This window comes from Eptesicus fuscus, chromosome 6 (assembly GCF_027574615.1).
Source record: "Eptesicus fuscus isolate TK198812 chromosome 6, DD_ASM_mEF_20220401, whole genome shotgun sequence".
Classification (NCBI taxonomy): Eukaryota; Metazoa; Chordata; class Mammalia; order Chiroptera; family Vespertilionidae; genus Eptesicus; species Eptesicus fuscus.
Window position 1 is genome coordinate 80,091,053 of NC_072478.1, and position 26,178 is coordinate 80,117,230.

At 42.8% G+C, this 26,178-nt stretch overlaps 5 protein-coding genes across 5 annotated transcripts in view; all 5 read left to right on the plus strand.

The window, feature by feature from the left end:
- The window catches only part of LOC103285795 (protocadherin alpha-C2), a 132,635-nt gene that overhangs the window by 11,011 nt on the left and 95,446 nt on the right, over positions 1-26,178 (plus strand). The gene's annotated exons all lie outside the window — the stretch shown is intronic.
- Positions 828-3,275, plus strand: LOC129149533 (protocadherin alpha-8-like). Its single transcript, XM_054718289.1, has one exon. It carries the CDS (start codon positions 828-830, stop codon positions 3,273-3,275), a length of 2,448 nt encoding a protein of 815 aa, XP_054574264.1.
- Positions 8,419-14,396, plus strand: LOC129149534 (protocadherin alpha-10-like). Its single transcript, XM_054718290.1, has 2 exons — positions 8,419-10,854; positions 14,196-14,396. Exons 1-2 carry the CDS (start codon positions 8,464-8,466, stop codon positions 14,394-14,396), a joined length of 2,592 nt encoding a protein of 863 aa, XP_054574265.1. The 5' UTR covers positions 8,419-8,463.
- LOC129149535 (protocadherin alpha-10-like) lies at positions 14,418-16,850 on the plus strand. The gene has a single exon (XM_054718291.1). The coding sequence runs from the start codon at positions 14,418-14,420 to the stop codon at positions 16,848-16,850; it is 2,433 nt and encodes an 810-aa protein (XP_054574266.1).
- LOC129149536 (protocadherin alpha-11-like) lies at positions 22,791-25,217 on the plus strand. Its single transcript, XM_054718292.1, has one exon. The coding sequence runs from the start codon at positions 22,791-22,793 to the stop codon at positions 25,215-25,217; it is 2,427 nt and encodes an 808-aa protein (XP_054574267.1).

A 26,178-nucleotide genomic window follows, 5' to 3' on the forward strand; every position in this document is an offset into this window, starting at 1 on the left:
CTCATTCTCACACATCTGGATTAATAGGGACTAAGTAAAAGCCAATGTGATGCTTTAGTTAAGTTTTAAAAATTAGAAATCTTCAGTTAGGGCCAAATTAATAAAATATTCTTACCTCCCAAGAAAACCTTCAAGGTAAAGAATGCTGGCTAATACATATTTTCATGAAGTCTTTTCTGATAGTAAGAAAGGGGTTTTCTTGTTGCCCCCAAAATAACTAGAATAAAAAGTCAGTGATAAGCGCCTCTACAGAGGTCCCAATTAAATATAATAAGACAGATCTCATTAAATAAAGGTGTTTTTTAAAATCACAGCCACAATTGAGAATTGCTAACATATGAATTCGAAGGAGAGCTTAATCACCCATTACTGAGTCATTTAAGATGAAAAAGTAAAGTGCAACTTTTGAGGTGTGTATATCCATATTTAATAATTGGGAAGAAATTACTTTATGAAGAAAGAGATCCCCAGCTCAACAAAATTAATGTAAGGAGCCAGGCGGTGTAAATGCCTCTACGACTGATAAAGGCGAAGATACACTATTAAGTAGAATAAGAGGAAAGAAAATATTCATTGGATTAAAAGAACCCCATTTTAGCGGAGGTAAGTGAATTCAATAATTATTACCCTTTAGAGCCGCTTGATGTCGCTGTCTACAAAGAAGTTCGGTCTAGCCAAGACCCAGACTTCCTCTAGCAGTCCTGGATGCGTCTCTAAATGCTGAACAATGGCGGAGGCAGCGGAACTGTATTGAAGACTTCAGGAAACGCACCAGTACGCCTTTGTATCAAACAAGCTCTTTGACAGCAATAAAACGAATACTTGACATGGTGTTTGCTTGGCGAGGAGGCCCGGAAGCCCGGTGTCTGTTGCTCTCGCTTCTGTTCCTGGCAGCCTGGGAGGCTGGGAGCGACCAAGTTCACTACTCCGTCCCCGAGGAGGCGAAGCACGGCACCTTCGTGGGTCGCATCGCGCAGGACCTGGGGCTGGAGCTGGCGGAGCTGGTGCCGCGCCTGTTCCGGGTGGCGTCCAAGGGCCGCGGGGACCTCCTGGAGGTAAATCTGCAGAATGGCATTTTGTTTGTGAATTCTCGGATCGACCGCGAGGAGCTGTGCGGGCGGAGCCTGGAGTGCAGCATCCACCTGGAGGTGGTGGTGGAGAGGCCGCTGCAGGTGTTCCACGTGGAGGTGGCGGTGAAGGACATTAACGACAACCCTCCGGTGTTCCCGGTAAAGGAGCAAAAGCTGTATCTTTCAGAATCCAGGTTGCCAGATTCTCGGTTTCCGCTAGAGGGTGCTTGGGATGCAGATATCGGCGCTAACTCCATTTTAACCTATAGGCTTAGCTACAGTGATTACTTCATGCTGGATGTGAATTCAAAAAATGAGGAGAATAAGCAACTTGAGCTCGTGTTAAGGAAATCTGTGGACCGAGAGGAAACTCCGAAACATAACTTATTACTGACGGCCACTGACGGAGGCAAACCTGAGCTCACTGGCAGCGTCCAGGTGCTGGTCACTGTGATGGACGTGAATGACAATGCTCCCAGTTTCCAACAGTCTGAATATGAAGTAAGAATATTCGAAAACTCAGACAACGGAACAGTAGTTATCAGACTGAATGCTTCTGATCCCGACGAAGGAACTAATCGGGAGGTTTCTTACTCTTTTAATAGCCTTGTTCCACCCATGGTTATTGACCAGTTTAGCATCGATTCAAAGAGTGGAGAAATAAAAATTCGAAATAATTTGGATTTTGAAAAAGTGAGTTCCTATAAAATCCGCATTGATGCCACGGACAGAGGCCACCCACCGATGGCGGGTCATTGTACAGTTTTGGTAAAAGTCTTAGATCTTAATGATAACGCCCCTCAGATTTCCTTGACTTCAATGTCCCTTCCAGTCCCAGAAGACGCTCCGCTGGGTACCCTGATTGCCTTAATCAGTGTGTCCGACTTGGACTCCGGTGTCAACGGGCAGATAACCTGCACTCTGTCACCCCATGTTCCCTTCAAGCTGGTGTCCACCTTCAAGAATTACTATTCGCTGGTGCTGGACAGCGCCCTGGACCGGGAGAAGGTGTCGGGCTATGCTGTAGTGGTCACAGCGCGGGACGGGGGCTCGCCTTCGCTGTCGACCACAGCCAGCGTGTCCGTGGAGGTGGCCGACGTGAACGACAACGCGCCGCTGTTCCCGCAGCCCGAGCACACGGTGTTCGTGAAGGAGAACAACCCGCCCGGCTGCCACATCTTCACGGTGTCCGCGCGGGACGTGGACGCGCAGGAGAACGCGCTGGTGTCCTACTCGCTGGTGGAGCGGCGGGTGGGCGAGCGCGCGCTGTCGAGCTACGTGTCGGTGCACGCGGAGAGCGGCAAGGTGTACGCGCTGCAGCCTCTGGACCACGAGGAGCTGGAGCTGCTGCAGTTCCAGGTGAGCGCGCGCGACGCGGGCGTGCCTCCTCTGGGCAGCAACGTGACGCTGCAGGTGTTCGTGCTGGACGAGAACGACAACGCGCCTGCGCTGCTGCCGCCTGGGGCGGGCGGCGGGGGCAGCGCGGTGAGCGAGCTGGTGTCGCGGTTGGTGGGCGCGGGCCACGTGGTGGCGAAGGTGCGCGCAGTGGACGCGGACTCGGGCTACAACGCGTGGCTGTCCTATGAGCTGCTGCCGGCGGCGGGTGGTGCGCGCAGCCCGTTCCGCGTGGGGCTGTACACGGGCGAGATCAGCACGACGCGCGCCCTGGACGAGGCGGACTCACCGCGCCAGCGCCTGCTGGTGCTGGTGAAGGACCATGGCGAGCCGGCGCTGGAGGCTACCGCCACCGTGCTGCTGTCGCTGGTGGAGAGCGGCCAGGTGCCGAAGACCTCATTGCGGGCATCTTCTGGCGCTGCAGTCGTGGAGACAGCGCTGGTGGACGTGAACGTGTACCTGATCATCGCCATCTGCGCGGTGTCCAGCCTGTTGGTGCTCACGCTGCTGTTGTACACGGCTCTGCGTTGTTTGGCGCCGCCCACCGAGGGTGTGTGCGGGCCGGGGAAGCCGGTGCTGGTGTGCTCCAGCGCGGTGGGCAGCTGGTCGTACTCGCAGCAGAGGCGGCAGAGGGTGTGCTCTGGGGAGGGGCCGCCCAAGACGGACCTCATGGCCTTTAGCCCCAGTCTTCCTCCAGTTCCTCCTGGATCTGTAGTTGCAATGGGAGATCCAGAAGCTTCTTTTGACTCCACTGGGAAGGTAGGTTGCTCTTATATTTTATGTATTAATATATTTATTAATTTAGTCTAGAAAATACTCTTATTACGTATACGGTACACTTAAATAGTTTTTATCCATTTATTTTTAGGTGTCTGTTCTAATTTAAACATTTATTACCAGAAAGCGAATACCTTAAATTTATAGCTAATTTTGTGTTTGTTTCCACTTCAAGTTGAGAATCATTATAAACTATACGTAGAACAATTATTCATTAGGCACTGAAATACGTTTTAAAGAAATCCTCATCCGAGTATATGTTTTTAAAAAAATTGATTTTAGAGAGACGAAAGGAGAAATATAGAGAGAAACATCCATGAGTGAGAGAAACATGGATCTGTTGCCTTCCCTTTGCTACCCTGTGGGGGTCTGGACCTAGGGGCCCATGCAGGATCCAGCCAGCCTCAGTGGAACCAGCCATGTACTGGACCACGCTCCAACCAACTGAGCCAGACTGGCCAGGGATGAATTACTTCTATTTAATACCTGTTATGGGCGTCATATTGAATTACTAAAATTGTGATGTCATTGTACCTGGAAATATTTGGTGAAAATCAATTTAGTTTTTACATGTTAAGTAAACTTCAACACCACTCTATCATTTATTCATTTCTAAGGTATGGATAATATTTTCGTTTAATAGCTTTGTTTATAAGAAACCTCATAGCAGAAATATGTAGTAACTGTTACTAGTCAACTTTGTAGTTTTCTACCTTTCTGTGGTGGAGAACTTCGAGAGACATGGTTGGTTATAACGTCAATGAGTAACCTCCAGTGTATGCTTGAAAACAGTTGCTTTAACTTGAGGGGTCTAATTCTAACCACAAATGCTACAAATATAATTCTTATTAAAACTGTGTAAAATTTGTTTCTATATGTCTGACAATGTAGATCATAAGAAAATGCTGATTGAGAGTTTTCTCTACACTTAGAATATTTATTGTAATTCATATTTTATCTGATATTGGAGAAAATACATCCCAATTTATATTTTCTTTCTTAAAAAATCTTTCTCCTAGCTATAAAAAACTTCTGGTAATGATATAATGTTTGGACATTAAAGATCTACCTACATTCTACACTTTGAGTTCTCTTGAATTCATAGTTTGGAACTTAATTTCCTCTACCAGTTTATATGAGTATTTACCTTTTCTTCAATATTCCAAAAGACAGAAATCTAGATATTAGGTGGTGCAGCTGTAAAGTCACTACATGGCAAACTTATATTTCCTGAATTGTGGTTTGTGCCTTTCAAGTTGGTGGTTCTTCACACTATTTTTAATTCAAGCATTTGTTTTCTAATTCATATTTTAAAAACTTTCTTTGTATATATGTGGAGTTTTGTGATGCAATTATATTTCTATTCTATATTTTTATTGTGTTAGGTATTTTAGAAAATGGTCCTTAATTAAAAACTCAGTGGAACAAGATCAGAGTGGCTTTGAGAATAGAGCCACAGTAGTATAACCATGAAAATGCAAGTAACTTAGTTTTTCCAAATAAGTAAATATTTCAATAATTTAAAAAATTTTATTCTATAGAATACATGTTTGGTACATCCTACAAGATAATCTATCATTTTATTTTATTTCTTTTAAAACTTGAAGAGTCTCTGAACTTCCATGGTAAAACCTGTCTATTTCTGTCAGCACAACTCAATTTAAATCTAGACTTAAACCTTCAAATATCTCTGTCCTTGCACTTTTTTTTTCAGGTTCCATATGTTACCTGAACTTAGGCTGAGGTATTTCAATATGTTATATTGATTAAGGGGCACTACAAATGTCATCCCCTTAGGAGCCCCACCTTTAATCTTTTAGAGCTAGTATTATTAAGTACTTACTGTATCTTCTACAATTATACATTTTATTCTTTATTATTGATGGTTGTGTTGATACAATTGGTAATTTAGCCTTTTATATTAATCTTTATTCTCTCCCAGAATATGGACTGTCATCAATTGTAAATTTTCCAAAGAAAGTGAATATTTTAGTAATGAATTTATCTTTTCAGTCATCAGGAAGTATGAGTACATTGGGATCTAGGAAGGTTAGGATTCAAAATAGTTGGGAAGTTCAAAATACAGAGGTGAGAGCAGGGAAGACACTTTAGTACTGTGCCTAATAGCTGTCCCTCTGTGCTTCCATAGGTAGCATTCTTCAATTCCAACCAGAATCATGGAACCAATAGTGAAGATCCTCTATGTCAGTTTCTAAATTGTAGTTTCTAGATAGGGCTAACGATGTTATGAGCCAATATCAGACAGTTTTTCAAGTAAACAGGGCCCTATAAATAAGTATATAAGACCACAGCATTAATAAAGCATATGCCAGGCAAATTGGTGTCTATGGTCAGCCTGTTATTAGATCTGATAATGCTCATGCATTAGCAACACCTGGAGTCCTTCTGGTTCCCAGACTCCACCTCAGAATTTCTGAAATAAGCAATACTGGCAAATTTGCATATTAACAAGCACCTCTGGGAATTCTTATCCAACTGAAATTTTAGATCCAATAGTCCTATGAGATGTTTGGCAAAGCAAAGTCCTATTATGTGTTGAGATCTAATTTACTTATCCCCTACTTTTTATTCATTATTGGATATTTATTTTCAGACATTTATGATATTAATTGGTATAAATTGCACATTAACAGGAATGGAGTTTGTTTATGTCATTACCTTGCATTGAGATGATTAATCAATGATAAATTTATTTTAAGACTCCAGATAGTAGCTCAAAATGAACATTAGTATTGTGGATGGATAGATAACTAATTACATTTTAATTTATGCTTTATAAGAAAAGTAACTATTAAAATCAGCATTCAAATGGACTTTGACAACAGAGTCATCCTAAATGAGTAGAGAAGTATAAAAACAGAATTTAGTAGCACACATAAGTCAGTGAACCCTGTAACCCTCATTCCCATCAGTTTTCTTATTCATAAATGTTGCCCTATTTTCAGCTCTAAATAACAACTAAAAGAGTTCAAAAGTATTGATCTGTTTAAAATATCTCTTATAAATAATAACATCATTAAAATAAAGAAACCTTTGGACAAGACAAAAGATCCTATTATGTTTTCCTTTTTTAGAAAAAGAGAAATTTTAAGTTATTTCCAGTAGCATATATTTATGAATGGAGAATTTAAGTTACTGAATATTTGATTCCAAGAAAATATTTTTATGGCAGGTGGTGATGAAAATCTTTATTGACACTGATGCCCTGGCTGATGTTGCTCTGTGTTTGGAGTGTCAGCATCTGAATGGTGGTGGGTTGGATTCCAAGTGGAGGCACGTACCTGGGTTGTGGATTCACTCCAGGTCCCCAGTCACGGTGCTTGCTGGAGACAATGAGTCAGTGTGTCTCTCTCATATGACGTTTCTCTCTCTCTCTCTCTCTCTCTCTCTCTCTCTCTCTCTCTCTCTCCCACTTCCTCTCTCCCTTCCACTCTGGGGAGCAATGGAGAAAATATCCTCTGGTGAGGATGAACAAACAAACAAAAAAGAAAGAAAAGAAAAAGAAAAACATCATTAACTGACAGAACTATTAGATAATTCCAAAAATATATATTTGGGGTATTAGAAAAGCTTAAACATAACAATGATGAAAGTAGTTGTCTATGAAAGTGAAATTCATACATTTTTGAATTATTTTATTTATAATCATAATTAAGATTCTTTTTGCCCATGTAAGATGTACATAAAAAAGTAAAACTTCCCTCTGTACAACTGATTTCTCAATAAAAGCCCATTATGTTTTCCTAAAAACAGGATCCTCTACTCAGCCTGAGCAGTAGCATTAGTGAAGGCGCTGTAGAGTGACAGTATTATATTGATAATAATTTTCTCCAAGGAACCATTTTGGGTCTTCAGCATTATAAAAATAAATGTGGCTAAACTGAGGCCTGAAACTAATAGCCATTTATGAAGCATTCACTTTCCTTAAGGTACTATCCTAGGCACTTAACTTACACAACCACCATATTATTATACAAATGTTATAAAAGTAGTTGTGTAAATTATTTCCCCCAAGTCACACAACTAGTAAGTTGGGAAATAGAAATCAGAATGGAGAAATTTCTGATGTTGAAGTTAGTATTCTCTTTTAGGATATCCAAACACCTCACAGAGAATTTATACTTAAAATCAGTGTCTGAACAAGGTTTATTTAATTTCAAAATAATGACAAAGAGAAAGGAATTGTGTCAGAAATTGAAGTTTCCTAAATTTGTTATCCAACAAAATATGAGTACACCCATTATTATACAGATATTAAGGGTATATTCAAATTTAGCTAATGAAATTATAATCATGGTTAGGGAAAGAATGACTTCTCTGAGATTCTACATTTACTAGGGATTTGTACTAGGGATGGACAATGATTGTTATTATTCACAAAAGAGACATAATGTGAAGCTTTGATAGTCCACAGAGATACAAATATGTAAAAATAGAGTGGACAGTCCAGAGGACATGAACCTCAGTGAGAATGACAACTAGGCCTTTCGGGGCTTCATGTACATGGCACTTTCTGTCCTGGACAATAGCAAGGAGGGCTTCTCCTTCTGGCCCAAGCTGTGCCTCCCCAGGGCTTCAACACCTTATCAGCCCCCTGAAGTTCTCACTGTTTGAGGGGTTCAGGCCCAGGCCCAGCACACAGAGCCTATGGAGCCCCCACTACTTCCTCTCCTGCCACAGACACCGCCACCACCTTCTAGCACTGTCCTCCTCCCCATCCGACCTGAAGGAGAGGTAGGGATGCGGACAGCTGAGCAGGTTGTGGGACCCTGGGGGTCATCTTGGAATACAGGAGTGAGTGTGTCTGTGTTGGGAGAGGCTGTGCCCCTGAATCGTGAGCATGCAGGGCTGGCTGCAGGCTGTGCCTGCGGGTGGAGGGGCCTCCTGCAGCTGAACTATGCCCTTCTAGAATTGAAGTATCAAATCATGGGGGGAAAAGAAAAAGATTTGAACGAAAAAGAAGGTAACTAATGGAATTGTACTTACACATTAAGCCACCGGATGTCGCTGTCTTCCACAAAATGGGTTTTTAGAACAAAGGCATAATCCTGTGATTCTCAAGGACCAGGAAGGAGCGTCATTCTGAGATCTCAGCCATTTCGATATAATTGAATGCAAGAAACCCAATAGGAAAACTCAGAGCATGTTAGTCTTCTAGACCGCTGATTCATAGGTTTGTGAAACGGGGAAGGTATGTATAATGTTGGTTTACAGACCCAGCGACCTGAGAACCGGTCATCTGCTGCTTTCACTTCTGCTCCTCGCATCCTGGGAGATCGGGATTTGCCAGGTCCATTACTGGGTCCCCGAAGAGGCAAAACACGGCACCTTCGTGGGTCGCATCGCGCAGGACCTGGGGCTGGAGCTGGCGGAGCTGGTGCCGCGCCTGTTCCGGGTGGCGTCCAAGGGCCGCGGGGACCTCCTGGAGGTAAATCTGCAGAATGGCATTTTGTTTGTGAATTCTCGGATCGACCGCGAGGAGCTGTGCGGGCGGAGCCTGGAGTGCAGCATCCACCTGGAGGTGGTGGTGGAGAGGCCGCTGCAGGTGTTCCACGTGGAGGTGGAGGTTAAAGATATTAACGACCACTCCCCGGTATTCTCCGTCTCAGAACAAAAGCTGGCAATACCGGAATCTCGACTGCTTGACTCTCGATTTCCACTAGAAGGCGCATCTGATGCGGATGTTGGAGAAAACGCAAAGCTTACATACAGACTCAGTCCAAATGAGTTTTTCATTCTTGATATTATAAACAAAAAAGGGAAAGGCAAATTCCCAGTACTTGTGCTACGAAAACTGCTGGATCGTGAAGAAAATCCTCAGCTTTTGTTGTTATTAACGGCAACTGATGGAGGCAAACCTGAACTTACTGGATCTGTTTCTCTGCTGATCCTGGTGTTGGATGCCAATGATAATGCCCCAATATTTGACCGATCCATATATGAAGTTAAGATGTATGAAAATGCACCCAACCAAACGTTAGTAATATGGCTAAATGCTTCTGACGCAGATGAAGAAATAAACAAGGAATTGATATATTCATTTAGCTCCTTGGTTACACCCAGCATAAGAAGGAAATTTCTAATGAATGAAAGGACGGGAGAAATAAGAGTAAATGATGCTATTGACTTTGAAGATAGTAACACTTATGAAATTCATGTAGATGTTACAGATAAAGGAAACCCACCCATGGCGGGTCACTGCACTGTCCTAGTGGAAATCCTGGATGAAAATGACAATTCACCTGAGGTGGTTGTCACTTCACTGTCTCTCCCAGTGCTAGAGGATGCTCAGTTGGGCACTGTCATCGCCTTGATCAGTGTATCTGACCGTGACTCTGGCGCCAATGGGCAGGTGACCTGCTTACTAACACCCCAATCCCCCTTCAAGCTGGTGTCCACCTTCAAGAATTACTATTCGCTGGTGCTGGACAGCGCTTTGGACCGCGAGAAGCTCTCACAGTACCAGTTGGTGGTGACAGCACGGGATGGGGGTTCGCCTTCACTGTCGTCCACAGCCAGCGTGTCCGTGGAGGTGGCCGACGTGAACGACAACGCGCCAGAGTTCCCACAGCCCGAGCACACGGTGTTCGTGAAGGAGAACAACCCGCCCGGCTGCCACATCTTCACGGTGTCCGCGCGGGACCTGGACGCGCAGGAGAACGCGCTGGTGTCCTACTCGCTGGTGGAGCGGCGGGTGGGCGAGCGCGCGCTGTCGAGCTACGTGTCGGTGCACGCGGAGAGCGGCAAGGTGTACGCGCTGCAGCCTCTGGACCACGAGGAGCTGGAGCTGCTGCAGTTCCAGGTGAGCGCGCGCGACGCGGGCGTGCCTCCTCTGGGCAGCAACGTGACGCTGCAGGTGTTCGTGCTGGACGAGAACGACAACGCGCCTGCGCTGCTGCCGCCTGGGGCAGGCGCTGGGGGCAGCGCGGTGAGCGAGCCGGTGTCGCGGTCGGTGGGCGCGGGCCACGTGGTGGCGAAGGTGCGCGCGGTGGACGCGGACTCGGGCTACAACGCGTGGCTGTCCTATGAGCTGCTGCCGGCGGCGGGTGGTGCGCGCAGCCCGTTCCGCGTGGGGCTGTACACGGGCGAGATCAGCACGACGCGCGCCCTGGACGAGGCGGACTCGCCGCGCCAGCGCCTCCTGGTGCTGGTGAAGGACCATGGCGAGCCGGCGCTGGCGGTCACGGCCACCGTGCTGCTGTCGCTGGTGGACAGCGGCCAGGCGCCTAAGGCCTCCTTGCGAGAGTCCTCTGGCACCGCGAGCGCGAAGGCGGCGCTGGTGGATGTGAACGTGTACCTGATCATCGCCATCTGCGCGGTGTCCAGCCTGTTGGTGCTCACGCTGCTGCTGTACACGGCTCTGCGGTGCTCGGCGCCGCCCACCGAGGGCGCGTGCGGGCCGGGGAAGCCCGTGCTGGTGTGCTCCAGCGCGGTGGGCAGCTGGTCTTACTCGCAGCAGAAGCGGCAGAGGGTGTGCTCTGGGGAGGGGCCGCCCAAGACGGACCTCATGGCCTTCAGCCCCAGCCTTCCTCCGTGTCCAGTACCAGAGGTGGAAACGGAACAGTCTATTGGAGGAGACCACTCTACGAAGGTGGGTATTACTTTTTAATTTTCATATTTTTTGTGAATAATATTTTATTTCACCACCTCGTCAAATACATGTCTTGGAATATCTTCATCCTTTGTCTGTATAGCATATTTCTATAATGCCTTAAATATATCTAGAAATACCTATTGTAGCATAGTTTATTTTAAAAGTTGATTTTATATTTTGTCTATTGTACCCTGTGCATCAACTTTTGCTGGTTACTTCAATTTAAAAAATATGTCAATTATCCTGAACTTATTTATATTTTTACTACAAATATTTAATGTTTTTGTGGGCTTTAAAATAAGCCTTTAACTTTTTAATGTTATAAATGTTTGTAGGATTAGCACTTTAATTCACAAGTTTACTTATTTTTCAAATCTAAATTAAAATGACCATGTTACAGTAACAAAAAGACTGACCTGATCAATTTTCTTCCTGGTAAAAGTGTGCTTTCTATTCCCTAAATAAAGAATATGTGTAGTGTAACATAACTTATAATGCATAATATATCTTTAATATTCAATGTTTATACTTTATTCGTAATAGTACCATATGAAAACAGGAAGTTCATTCATAAAATGATCTAATCTATAGAATTAAATTGTGTTTTAAGCTTTTAAATTTGTTTTAAAAATTTTATTCTGGAGTGGTGGTACCCGTGTTAGTGTTCATTATTCACTTATTTTAGCAACAGAAAGTAATTCCTATTTATTTACATAATTTTACCCAGTATCCTATTGTTTAGCAGAATGAGGCATTCCTTACCATATTCAAGCATTAGCTCTTCCACTTTGAGAAAGGAGTTATGATTATGTTAACTAATGAAGAGCATTTGAAAATCACTTTTATTTTAGAAGATTGAAAATGATTCATTTCATCCAAATTAATATTAGAAATTTCAAAAGAAAATGGAATTATCTTTGTAGAATGTTTTTTTACTGCTCTGATATCACATAGTGCAAATTAGTTTGATAATTCTTTAGTCATCTTGAACAGGGTTGTGTTGGGATGATATAGACTCAGAAATGCAAAACAATTAAATTGTATTGCCTGGCTGGTGTGGCCCAGTGGTTGAGCATTGACCTATGAACCAGGAGGTTCAATTCTGGTCAGGGCACATACCCTGACTGCAGGCTCAATCCCTAGTAGGGGGTGTGCAAGAGGAAGGGATCAATGATTCTCTCTCATCATTGATGTTTCTAGCTCACTCTCTCCCTCCCTCTCTCTGAAATCAATAAAAAATAAATAAATTGCATGGTGGCCAACACTACCTTATTAATTATGCCTTTCTGAAACTGGTTGTTACCCAATATCTTTAACTTTATTTTAAATTTTTTTGTTAATTTCAGTGTTACCAAATAATAATGCATCTTGATCCTGTTTTTTAGCAATTATCTTTTCCTTTCTGTATGCAGATTTAATTTTAACTCTATGTGCATCATAAATAGCTTCTAGTAAAACTTGAAACCTCTATTGAGGTTCAGGAACACTAAAGGAGAGAATTGAGGCAGGAATTTAAGAATGGCATTGTCTTCAATGTTAATATTTTCCATGACCAGTCTCCAACTTTTAGAGATTATAGATGGTAAGTTATGCAGAGTATTTCAACTTGTGTACAGAATTCCTTCTTCTTATATCTGCCTTCTCTTTCTGACCTTTATATCAGTGTTCCCCTCTGCAGAAAAGCCTTGTCTAAAGATAACTCTTGATATGAGGTATTAATGAAATATAGAATTATGTGTTTACCATTTAGTGCTATTTGTTTTATTTTGCCTTCTTTTAGACATATTTTCTTTAAAAATACATGTATTCACAAAAATATTAACATAACAAGTTAGGATTTTTATCTAGCAGCATAATAATCTGGCTGGTGTTGCTCAGTGGTTGAGCATTGTCCCATAAACCAGGAGGTCACTGTTTAATTCCTGGTCAGGGAATTAAATCAATCCCCAGTAGGGGGCATGCAGGAGGCAGGGATGATGATTTTCATCATTGATGTTTCTCTCTCTCTCCTTCTCTCCCTTCCTCACTTTCATGTACTAAAATCTTCTTGCTCTTCTTTGGGGCAAATGTGTTGGTCTTGAACTTATGACTTCCATAATTAAAAAAGAATTAGAAGTAGTTTGAATTATAAATCTTTGGCATAGATTAATTGAATCAGCATTTAAATAAGTGTTTCAAATGAAGACTACACTTTTACATAAAACCTTAAATTCCCTGGGGTATCCCACATACAATGTTTTTGTTAGTAGAAAAATTTTGGGTTTTCCCAATGGCTGCCATCTTAGTGGATGGATTTCAAATATTGAATAGTTGTTCCTTAACAGCATTGAGAATGATTAAAATATTTTTATTTAAAAAAGGCAACATGATAAACTTTATTGTAATTGATAACAGTTATGAAAATCTCAATGTATTTTTTTGTACTTGAGATAAAAACAGGAAAATAAAATTGAGTGAGTGAATGGGATTTAGAATACCCTTTATACCATACTTTCCTTAAGCCAATTCTGGAATAAAATGGGTATAAACAAACATGCAACTATAACTTGAATTCCTGATTCAGTGGTGTGAGTGTGTGTGTGTGTGTGTGTGTGTGTGTGTGTGTTTTAATTAGAAAGAGGTTATCTTTACAAATAGCAATAGATGCAATGCAAATTTAAATTGTCCTTCAGGGTGGAGACAACAGCATTCATCCAGAGCAGATACAGGAATTGGAAAAAAGCTTTAAAATGAGACAAAGATAAGTATACTTTGTATTTCCAGAAATCAGTACTTGGTAAATTCATTAATATGAAAGCAATTAAATATTTGGATGAACTGATAAGTAGCTTACATATTTAGCACTGATTTGAAATATCATTATGTTAAAGAGGTAACTTAGAGAACTTGCATCTTGAGTTATCCTCTACACAACTGGACTAAATGTTTAGAATAATTTAATATAGTATAAAGATTAAGCAATAGAAAATTATAGAATATTAGCAATGGAGTAAAGTTAATAAGAACTAATTCCAAAATGATCAATTTCTAAAAAGTCTAAAAAAACAGTATCACTAGTAACCTACAACATGGAGTTTTCATCTTCATATATATGATAATATAGTTGTGTGGTAGCACATTCTCTTACATGTCCATGTGCAAGATAAAACTCTTCTTGGAATTCTAATTTATAAGACAAACCCACCTTTAAAGATCTAGTGGTCACACACAAGTAATATATAAAGAATTAAAGGCCCACAAAGAAAAACATGGACCAATATGAAGGAATCACAGAAGAAACAATATAAGCCAAAGAAATACTAGTATAAACGCAAACGTACTTCCATTTTGAGCCACAGGATGTCGTTGTTCTCCAAGAAGAGGATTGTTTTAACAAAGAAAATTACCATTACTCCCAGGATCAGAAAGATTCTCCACCGCTCAGGAGCTTTAAAGACTACAAGCACACCCATATTGTTAAGATCATCTGGGACATCAGGAATAAAGACTTGGAAGAAATATCTCAAAAGGACTACACCTTTCTACTCGTGAAATGTTGATTTACTAACCAGAATCAAGGCATGATGTTAGCTTCAGGATCAGGTGACGAGGGAGCCTGGTTTTTGCTGCTCTCGCTTCTGCTCTACGCTCCTCAGGAGACCGGGAGCCGCCAGGTACACTATGCGGTTCCCGAGGAGGCCAAGCACGGCACCTTCGTGGGCCGCATCGCGCAGGACCTGGGGCTGGAGCTGGCGGAGCTGGTGCCGCGCCTGTTCCGGGTGGCGTCCAAGGGCCGCGGGGACCTCCTGGAGGTAAATCTGCAGAATGGCATTTTGTTTGTGAATTCTCGGATCGACCGCGAGGAGCTGTGCGGGCGGAGCGCGGAGTGCAGCATCCACCTGGAGGTGGTGGTGGAGAGGCCGCTGCAGGTGTTCCACGTGGAGGTGGAGGTGAAGGACATTAACGACAACCCGCCTGTATTCCCAGCGACACACAAAAATCTATTTATTTCCGAAACTAGGGCTCTTGACTCTCATTTTTCACTAGAGGGCGCCTCCGATGCAGATATCGGGGTCAACGCTCTGCTGAATTACAGACTGAGCCCCAATGAATATTTCTCTCTGGAAGTACCGGCCAACGACGACCAGGTAAAACCACTTCAACTGGTACTAAAAAAACCTTTAGACAGGGAAGTCGCTTCGGAGCTCCTCTTGGTGCTTAAAGCAGCAGATGGGGGCAAACCTGAGCTGACAGGTACTGTAGAATTACAGATCACAGTGCTGGATGCAAATGACAATGCCCCAGTATTTGACAAAGCAGTCCATCGTGTGAAATTACTGGAAAATACAAGGAATGGTACACTGGTTATTAGACTTAACGCCTCGGATTTGGACGAGGGTTCAAATAGCCACATTCTTTATTCCTTTGCAACTGATGTCTCCCCTGACACAGAAAAAACTTTTTGCATAGAACCAGTCACTGGAGAAATAAAAGTAAATGGAAAAATAGATTTTGAAGAAACTCAAGTATGGAAGCTTCAAATAGAAGCAGTTGATAATGGAAATCCCCCAATGTTTGGTCACTGCACAATCTTGATAGAAGTCGTGGACATCAATGACAATCCTCCGGAGTTGCTAGTGACTTCACTCTCACTTTCTGTTCCTGAGGATGCTCTACTGGGGACCGTCATCGCCTTGATTAGTGTAACTGACCATGATGCTGGTGTCAACGGGCAAGTGACCTGCTCCCTAACACCCCAATCTCCCTTCAAGCTGGTGTCCACCTTCAAGAATTACTATTCGCTGGTGCTGGACAGCGCCCTGGACCACGAGAGCGTGGCGAACTACATTGTAGTAGTAACTGCGTGGGACGGGGGCTCGCCTTCTCTGTCGTCCACAGCCAGCGTGTCCGTGGAGGTGGCCGACGTGAACGACAACGCGCCAACGTTCACGCAGCCCGAGCACACGGTGTTCGTGAAGGAGAACAACCCGCCCGGCTGCCACATCTTCACGGTGTCCGCGCGGGACGTGGACGCGCAGGAGAACGCGCTGGTGTCCTACTCGCTGGTGGAGCGGCGGGTGGGCGAGCGCGCGCTGTCGAGCTACGTGTCGGTGCACGCGGAGAGCGGCAAGGTGTACGCGCTGCAGCCTCTGGACCACGAGGAGCTGGAGCTGCTGCAGTTCCAGGTGAGCGCGCGCGACGCGGGCGTGCCTCCTCTGGGCAGCAACGTGACGCTGCAGGTGTTAGTGCTGGACGAGAACGACAACGCGCCTGCGCTGCTGCCGCCTGGGGCGGGCGCTGGGGGCAGCGCGGTGAGCGAGCTGGTGTCGTGGTCGGTGGGCGCGGGCCACGTGGTGGCGAAGGTGCGCGCGGTGGACGCGGACTCGGGCTACAACGCGTGGCTGTCCTATGAGCTGCTGCCGGCGGCGGGTGGTGCGCGCAGCCCGTTCCGCGTGGGGCTGTACACGGGCGAGATCAGCACGACGCGCGCCCTGGACGAGGCGGACTCGCCGCGCCAGCGCCTGCTGGTGCTGGTGAAGGACCATGGCGAGCCGGCGCTGGTGGCCACCGCCACCGTGTTGCTGTCGCTGATGGACAGCGGCCAGGCGCCTAAGGCCTCTTCGCGAGCTTCTTTGGGTGCCCAGGGCTCAGGGACGGCGCTGGTGGACGTGAACGTGTACCTGATCATCGCCATCTGCGCGGTGTCCAGCCTGTTGGTGCTCACGCTGTTGCTCTACACAGCGTTGCGGTGCTCAGCGCCGCCCACCGAGGGCTGGTGCGGACCAGGGAAGCCCAGGCTGGTGTGCTCCAGCGCGGTGGGGAGCTGGTCATTTTCGCAGCAGAAGCCGCAGAGGGTGTGCTCTGGGGAGGGGCCGCCCAAGACGGACCTCATGGCCTTCAGTCCTAGTGTACCTCCTGGCTCTAGAGATAACGGAGAACAACAGGAGATTTGCGCGAATGTAAGTACAATAATTCTGGGATGTATTTCATGGCTATTAATGTCAACCACATAGTAGTTCACCAATATTTAATGTAAAGTTTATTGCTTAATTTATTTGTTTTGTCCTTTCTCTTGCGATGGCTTATTTTAAAGCACACGGGACGTCCAGCTATTTTTATTACTTTTCACTACAGTCTTCACGAACACACCTCCACTCAGTAATAACAACAATGAAATGGGTGGCTAAAGCTTCCTGTGAATGCATAAGTTTCAGTCTGGAACGAGGCAAGGTTCAATGATAAGAAATGAAGGGCGTGGGCAAGGCTCTAATCTTCTACTTCCCAAATTTGCAGCAAGTTCATTCTTCCTACCCATTTTTAAAAATTCTAAGTGGTGTCCTCCACTCATTATGTTTATGCATTGCCATAATAATGCATAACTTTATAATTTAGTTAATTCGAGTTCAAACATGTTTAAGTTCTTACCTTCCTATAATCCATAAGCTCCCCTATATTACTAATGGGCATGGACTGGTGAGGTGGACTCATTTTATAAAGCATCTTGTTTCTTTAAAAAAATCAAAAAAATCTTTATTGTTGAAAGTATTACATATGTCCCTTTTTTTCTCCCAATGACCCTCTATAGCCCACGCCTGTCCACTGCCCCAGGCCTCCACCACCATATTGTCTGTGTCCATGGGATATGCATATATGCATACAAGTTCTTTGGTTGATCTCTTCCCACCAACCCACCCTCCCCCACCTTCCCTTTGAGATTTCACAGTCTGTGCCATGCTTCCATGTCTCTGGATCTATTTTGTTCAACAGTTTATTTTGTTCATTAGATTCCACATATGAGTGAGATCATGGGATATTAGCCTTTCTCTGACTGGCTTATTTTGCTTAGCATAATACTCCCCAGGTCCCTCTATGCTGTCTCAAAGGGTAAAAGATCCTTCTTTCCATTTTGTTTCTTTATAATCAATGGTGTGCTTCTTTGAAATAGTGGGTGGAGTTTCTCCTTGACTTCGGTGATGATTTTACTTCTCTGTCTTTAATCCCTCTATAATTTCAAGCTCATTTTCTTCATAGTCTTCAGCTGCGTTAGACATTTTTCCTTTATTTCCTAATATAAGACCAGTTTGCTAATTGCCTGTTGAACCCATTGCTGTTCTCCTCCTGATTAATTCATTAAGCTCCTCTATTGTATTTGGAAGATTTTTTGAGCATTTATTATACTTTCTTCCATTCATGGCACCTGCCATGAAACTGTGTGGAAGTATTTTAGGGTAGGAAAAGTCGTACTTCTTTACGCTTTGAGTTTGAGAGAGTCTTCCCATGCATGGGGGATTGTGGATTCTGCTGCCTGTGTTCCCCCAGCCACTTGGTCCTCAAAATAACATGTCATTAAATAACTTAAGCATAACAATTGTGGAACTTCTACTTGACAGGTCCACTTGGCACTAGTACTCGACAATGGTGTTGTTGATGGCATTTCAGAATTTAACATTGTATACTTTAGATACATTTGATGCAAACACTTTTGGTTACAAAGCTATATTCATGGGAATTTTCTTCAAAAAGATCACAGAGAACTTTTATTTCGAGCTGTAAGGTTGTGAATCAAATAATGTGGAAGGTTTTTTTGTTGTTTGTTTTTGACTCCTGAATACAAATTAAAAACACTTTAATTGGATTGTTGGAGAAATAAATTGTATATGCTCATTTACATATGGGAGGAGACCATGTTAGATAGGGTGAAGTTATTAGAAATGCTGAGAAGACATTAGTGGTCATTTTCTGCCTAAAAAGGAGGATGATTTCAGAAAAGGAAAAACCATGCCCTAGTTACTGTGCTGGAACTGTCTTTATCCTTAGCTATAGAGTGGAATAAGAGCAAACATTGGACACTAACTATATTAATAAACCACCACAATGTGAGCTATTTCATTTGTTAGACATGATGTATGAAGGGCTTAAAATGCATAATTTCATTTATTTCTTATAACAGCATATAAATTACATGTGACTATCTGAATTTTAAAGATGATATAAGAAGTGGTGAGATATCGATCTTGTCCACTGCCATCCAGCTAGTACATGATAAAGATGATATTCAAATGCATATTTTTTAGATTCCAGACCTATTCTTTTATTCACTGTAGATCTTTCTGCAGTAAATCTTTTCTTTGATTAGGCATAGTTCTGGCTAGGAAAAACAGCACAGCTGTATACAGGTGAATCCTCCTCTGTTTTGCTTAGAAAAAAAACCCTTCAAAATTATCTTCATGATTAATTTTGTACAATACCATAGGAATTAAGATTCTTATGTTAAATGATTTTTTCTTAGAAGAGTTCATGATCATTATTATCATTTGTGTTAATTAATACTACATTAAAATAGGTATTTACATTATTCAATTGGTAAATAATGAAGAATTGTCTTATGAAGACTATGGGTTAGTTGCTTGGAAGTAATATGAATAAGAATCATTTAATATATGAGAAAAATCAGAAGATCTTGCAGAACACCAAAGCCAAATGACACAACTGAAAATGACCTTGTCCTTTTAACGCTGTGAATAAGGATAATGTTTTGGACAAATATAAGTAGTGATATAATTATTTCTGGGATCCAGAACGTAAACAAGGATTCAGTAAATGTTTCCAAAATTCAATACAGCTTTAATACTTCAATATAGCTTTAATGGTATACATTGCCTGTGGAAATCTTTGAATGTATTAAAGTCTTTCAGATTTCAATCTTCTTCAGTCTTATTGTTGTCTGAGAGATTTGTGCCAACTAAACAAATAATCTGTGATCAAATAACTATATACTTGAATAAGCCATGGTAGGGCAGAATGAACATCACTGAGTGTATCCTATAATTTTGTTAATACAATTTTGAATAGTACTTCTATCGATTTTCAAGAACCTCCTGGATTTCTAAGAATGACTTCAAGATTTATTTCTCTATGTTTTTAATAAGTAATAGTACTAGACTTATTATAAAATATAATGATTAGTGGATGATAAGGACTAGTAGAACGTTAAACCATGCACTCTAATACACAACTAGCAGGGCATCCAGTTGGAATTTAAGACTAATCAGATTAGTTTAGTAAGGGTCAGGCACAAAGTTCCTCAGTCTTTTCAATGATTTTACAAAATCAGTTTATCAATTATATTGATGTGACTTCTTGGCATTAGCCTATTACCAGATCTTGGGCCAGTCCCCAAAGGTAAATTCAACAGTAGCATAATCTCTTCTAAAGGGTCTAGTTGAGATAGTGATAACTGAAATATCACAGTCAAAATGCAAAAGATGAGTCATTGGTTCATACAGTATATAAAATTCTTTTATGATTTGGTGTTTGTGAAGTTTCACTTCATATACTCACAAAATACCACATTACTGGAAATACCACATTTTTTTTCAAGCACAAGAAATCTTTTATGAGATTACTTAATTTATATAAATTCTTTTACAAAGTCATGCCCTAGACCAGTGATGGGCAACCTTTTGAGCTTGGTGTGTCAAACTTCGCCAAAAAACTGAGCATAACTCGGGTAGTGTGTCACTTTGAGGAAAAAACTAACTCCAAGACTCTAGTCGCAAATGTTTCATCCTCGGCATGCGGCCGCGTGTCATCAGAAATGGCTACGCGTGTCAGTGGTGACACGCGTGTCATAGGTTCGCCATCACTGCCCTAGACTTTTGAGTATCTTGTGTTTTAGATTTCACACCAAGGAAGGTTGAGGACTAACAGTAAAATTAAATGAAGAAAACATCAGGGAGGCAGATACTAAGAGAGTCTGAATTTGTACCTTCATTTGGGAAACAAAGAGAAAATATAGGCTTGAGAGCTCCTTTGAGAAATTATAAATGAGGAGTCTCTTTGTCACATCATAGAATGATATCTGTCCATACTTATATTCTAGGAAAATTCCAACTTGGTGCATCTGCTACTAATTCTTAGATTCTCATTTTAATTCAGACATGTAATATCATCATCACCCTTGGGTAAACTTTCTCCATATCTCTATCTATTTTTGAAGACTCTACACTGCATGTCACTTCTCAATCCCAATTTCCATAATGAAGTGGTTGAATATCTGTTGTTTCCTTTTTCTCCAAAATAAATCTGACAGGCTTCAAATATCATGTTAAATCTACTGTTATCTAGTATAATGTTATATTTTGATTAGAGGCCCATATGACTCTTTTACAGATGTATAACATAATTCAGTGTCATAAAAGACAGAGAATTTGCTTTATTAGTTTTTAAAGAAATACTTTGCTTTTACTTTATAAGAGTTCTAGCAGAATGATAATACCAGAAAAAGAATAAAGTTGAAAAAAGTGGAACAAGATCTGAAATTGCAAATTTCAGAATACAGGGTGGGGCAAAAGTAGGTTTACAGTTGTTAAGTATGCAAAACACAAGAGTTTATTCTTGTATTATTATTTATTAATTATTGTATTATTTTTACACAAACTATAAACCTACTTTTGCCTCACCCTGTGTTTATACACATGTGTGTATATTCAAGGAAAAGAAAAATATTAACACATAATGAATATGCTAGTGATTTCTTCATATGTCATTGCAATATTTTTAGATTGAAGATGAACCATCAAAACTATACAACAAAATACTTAAGCTACAGTGTATATATTCTGAATCACTTTCACCACTTCTGCATCCATTGCAGAAGTTATTTGCCATTTGGTTAGTTTGTTTATTTTTTAGTGTACTTTTAGGCACATAAAGGATATACAATTTAGATGTCATTTATTTTGTTTTGGATAAAATTATGATCTTAAACCCAAAATTCTTTTAACAGCTATTTTCATGAATATATCTTAACTAGATATACAAAAACCAATATAGATAACTTAGAAATACCAATATCTTATAGATATTTTCATGGTGGTTTTTATTTATTTTATTGAATGATAATGAAATTCATCGTTGAAAAGATGACTTCTGTCATATCATTGATACTGATTGTGTCACTATTTTCATTTTGATACCTCATATTATACTGTGAGCATTGCAACTTATATGATCATATAAAATTTACATGAAATACAAATTTAATTTGCATCAATAAATACCTCCTTTGTGAATTCTATGTTTTAAACTGCCAAATTTGAAAATATATTTTTGTTTTTCTTATTGTTCTCCAATAGTTATAAAGGTGTTTACAATAAGTTCACAATTAAATGTAATACTGTCAATAAAATAAAATAAAACATATAGAAGATCACAATTAAATGTATCAGAACTAAGGAAAATATGAGTAGAAGGCAAGTGCACATAGGTGGGAACACAATATGAAGGATTTAAGAATAAATAGTTTTTATTAAAACTTTAATTTTTGTCTTTGAGTTTCCTAGCAGCCAAAGTAACAAGGGAGACTAGGAGTAAAACAATTCAAATTTGATAATATTTGTATGAGGAACAATATCCACAGGAAGTGTTTAACCATAGTTTTATAAAGTTATTCTTAGAATTGATCTCTCTGTATATATGTAGATGAGTAAAAGAATAATTTTATAACTTTAAATCAAACATAGGAACAAGAATTTAAATTTGATGTTGGTCAGTAATAAAATGCCATTTCCCACCTACCATCAATTTTAATATGACTTAAAATCTGAATATTCCATAAATAAGTACTTTGAAAATAATACATTGGGGTTAAAATATCAGGTAACATGAGAAATTATTTTTTTCTCTTTAAGTAAAATTCTGTGATATTGGGTGCACAATACTCACAATTTCAGGCACAAGGTGTCGCTCTTTACTTGGTGAAAATGGTTCATTCAAGGGTTGGTCTGACTATCCAGGAACTCCCCATATAAAACGACTCCATCATGCCGGTCGCTACTGTTAACGGATCCTACGAAGCTTCTAAAAAACTCAGCGAGATTTTAAACCCGAAACTGGAGTCTCTGGTACTGTAAGTGTAAAGAATCTTATTTTGCAAGTTAATGTCGTATGCAATGTTTGCGGTTCAAAGAGGGGGGTTGGACACTCAGCAACTGCTGCTGTCGCTTCTGCTCTTCGCGCTCTGGGAGGCTGGGAGCGGCCAGGTCCACTACTCCGTCCCGGAGGAGGCCAAGCACGGCACCTTCGTGGGCCGCATCGCGCAGGACCTGGGGCTGGAGCTGGGGGAGCTGGTGCCGCGCCTGTTCCGTGTGGCGTCCAAAGGCCATGGGGACCTCCTGGAGGTAAATCTGCAGAATGGCATTTTGTTTGTGAATTCTCGGATCGACCGCGAGGAGCTGTGCGGGCGGAGCCTGGAGTGCAGCATCCACCTGGAGGTGGTGGTGGAGAGGCCGCTGCAGGTGTTCCACGTGGAGGTGGAGGTGAAGGACATTAACGACAACCCGCCGGTGTTCTCTCTCAGAGAACAAAAGCTGCTGATTTCGGAATCTAAGCCACCTGACTCTCATTTTCCTCTAGAGGGCGCCTCTGATGCGGATATAGGAGAGAATGCTCTATTGACTTACAGACTAAGTCAAAATGAATATTTTTCTTTAGAATTACCAAGAAATAGTAAGCAGACTAATAGACTATCACTTACATTAAAGAAGTCTCTGGATAGGGAGAAAACTCCGGAAATTAGTTTGCTTCTGACGGCTGCAGATCAGGGAAAGCCGGAGCTAACTGGCACGGTTCAGCTTTTCATCTGCATCTTGGATATTAACGACAATGATCCAGAATTTGAGCAACCAGAATACAAGGTGAGATTAATGGAAAACGCAGCTAAAGAAACGTTTGTGATAAAATTGAACGCTACAGATCTAGATGAAGGAGTCAATGGGGAGGTAACATACTCCTTGTTGTCCGTTAAGCCCAATGGAAAACCCTTATTCACAATAGGGAAAAATAGTGGAGAGGTGAGGGTCAATGGAACTTTAGATTATGAAAAAAACAAATTTTATGAAATTGAAGTACAGGCCACAGATAAAGGAAATCCTCCAATGGCTGGTCACTGTACAGTCTGGGTAGAAATCTTAGATGCCAATGATAATGCGCCTGAAATCACCGTGACTTCCCTGTCTCTCCCAGTACCAGAGGCCACTCAGCCTAGTACCGTCATTGCGTTAATTAGTGTATCCGACCGCGATTCTGGTGTGAACGGACAGGTGATCTGTTCTCTAACGCCCAAAGTTCCCTTCAAGATCATGTCCACCTTCAAGAATTACTACTCACTAGTGCTGGACAGCGCCCTGGACCGCGAGAAGGTGTCACACTACGAGTTGGTGGTGACAGCACGGGACGGGGGCTCGCCTTCCCTGTCAGCCACAGCCAGCCTGTCCGTGGAGGTGGCCGACGTGAACGACAACGCGCCAACGTTCGCGCAGCCCGAGTACACGGTGTTCGTGAAGGAGAACAACCCGCCCGGCTGCCACATCTTCACGGTGTCCGCGCGGGACGTGGACGCGCAGGAGAACGCGCTGGTGTCCTACTCGCTGGTGGAGCGGCGGGTGGGCGAGCGCGCGCTGTCGAGCTACGTGTCGGTGCACGCGGAGAGCGGCAAGGTGTACGCGCTGCAGCCTCTGGACCACGAGGAGCTGGAGCTGCTGCAGTTCCAGGTGAGCGCGCGCGACGCGGGCGTGCCTCCTCTGGGCAGCAACGTGACGCTGCAGGTGTTCGTGCTGGACGAGAACGACAACGCGCCTGCGCTGCTGCCGCCTGGGGCGGGCGCTGGGGGCAGCGCGGTGAGCGAGCTGGTGTCGCGGTCGGTGGGCGCGGGCCACGTGGTGGCGAAGGTGCGCGCGGTGGACGCGGACTCGGGCTACAACGCGTGGCTGTCCTATGAGCTGCTGCCGGCGGCGGGTGGTGCGCGCAGCCCGTTCCGCGTGGGGCTGTACACGGGCGAGATCAGCACGACGCGCGCCCTGGACGAGGCGGACGCACCGCGCCAGCGCCTCCTGGTGCTGGTGAAGGACCATGGTGAGCCGGCGCTGGTGGCCACCGCCACCGTGTTGCTGTCGCTGGTGGACAGCGGCCAGGCGCCTAAGGCCTCCTCACGTATGTCGGCGGGCGTCACGGGCCCAGAGGTGGCGCTGTTGGATGTGAACGTGTACCTGATCATCGCCATCTGCGCGGTGTCCAGCCTGTTGGTGCTCACGCTGATGCTGTACGTCGCACTGCGGTGCTCGGCGCCGCCCAATGAGGGCGCATGTGGGCGGGGGAAGCCCGTGCTGATGTGCTCCAGCGCGGTGGGGAGCTGGTCTTACTCACTGCAGAGGCGACAGAGGGTGTGCTCTGGGGAGGGGCTGCCCAAGACAGACCTCATGGCCTTCAGTCCCAGTCTTCCTCCGGGTCCGGATAAAGGAGACGGAGGGGAAAGGCAGGAGACAGAGTCAAATCATCTTGAGCAGGTGAGTGCTATAGGTTCTCTCTATTTTGAAGTCTAAGTTAAATTTTTATTTTTTATAATATTCTTATTGACTTCAGAGAGGAAGGGAGAGGGAGAGATAGAAACATCAGAGATGAGAGAGAATCATTGATTGGCTGCCTCCTGCACGCCCCACACTGGGGATGAGTCCGAAACCCAGGCATATGCTTTGACCAGAATCAAACCCGCGACCCTTCAGTCCTCAGGCTTACACTCTATCTACTGTGCCAAGCTGACTAGGGCCGAAGTTAAATTTTTAATTTAATTTATTTTTTAAAACACTTTTATTGATTTCAGAGAGGAAGGCAGAGGGAGAGATAGAAACATGATGAGAAAGAATCATTGATTGGTTGCCTCCTGCATACCCCCACCCCCCACTGGGCATGTGCCCTTGACCTGAATTGAACCCAGGACCCTCAGTCTGCAGGCTGAAGCTCTATCCACTGATCCAAAACAGCTAGGGCTAAGTTAACCTTTAAAAAATCCAGTTTGTTTCATTGACAATTTAATGAATATTGTGTATTTTGAATAATTTTTAAAGAACAATGTTTGTCAGTGAAATGCCATGATACAATTAAAAAATCAAGGTGACTTAAAAATGTTTTAATTGAGTTTTACAGAGAGGAAAGTGTATGAGAGAGAGAGCGAGAGAGAGAGGAGAACATTGGTCGATTTTATTTATTATATACTCAACCAGAACTAGATTTATGCTTTCAAAGTAAACTAGGCAAATAAGGTTATTTATATTATGCAATCAAGTCATTCAAATTTGCTAAAGGCATGTATATAGGCTTATAATATCTGCAAAACATGCTAGTTGGCAATTTTCTGGTGTTTTTTTTTTTTTAAAGATTTATCTAGGAAGGAAAAAGTTAACTAATAACATGAAGCCTGTTGACAATGATCAGTTTCATCCATCTCACCTTTTAAATTTTCTATCTTTTATAATACTTTATTTCGAATGTTTTTGAAATTATCTT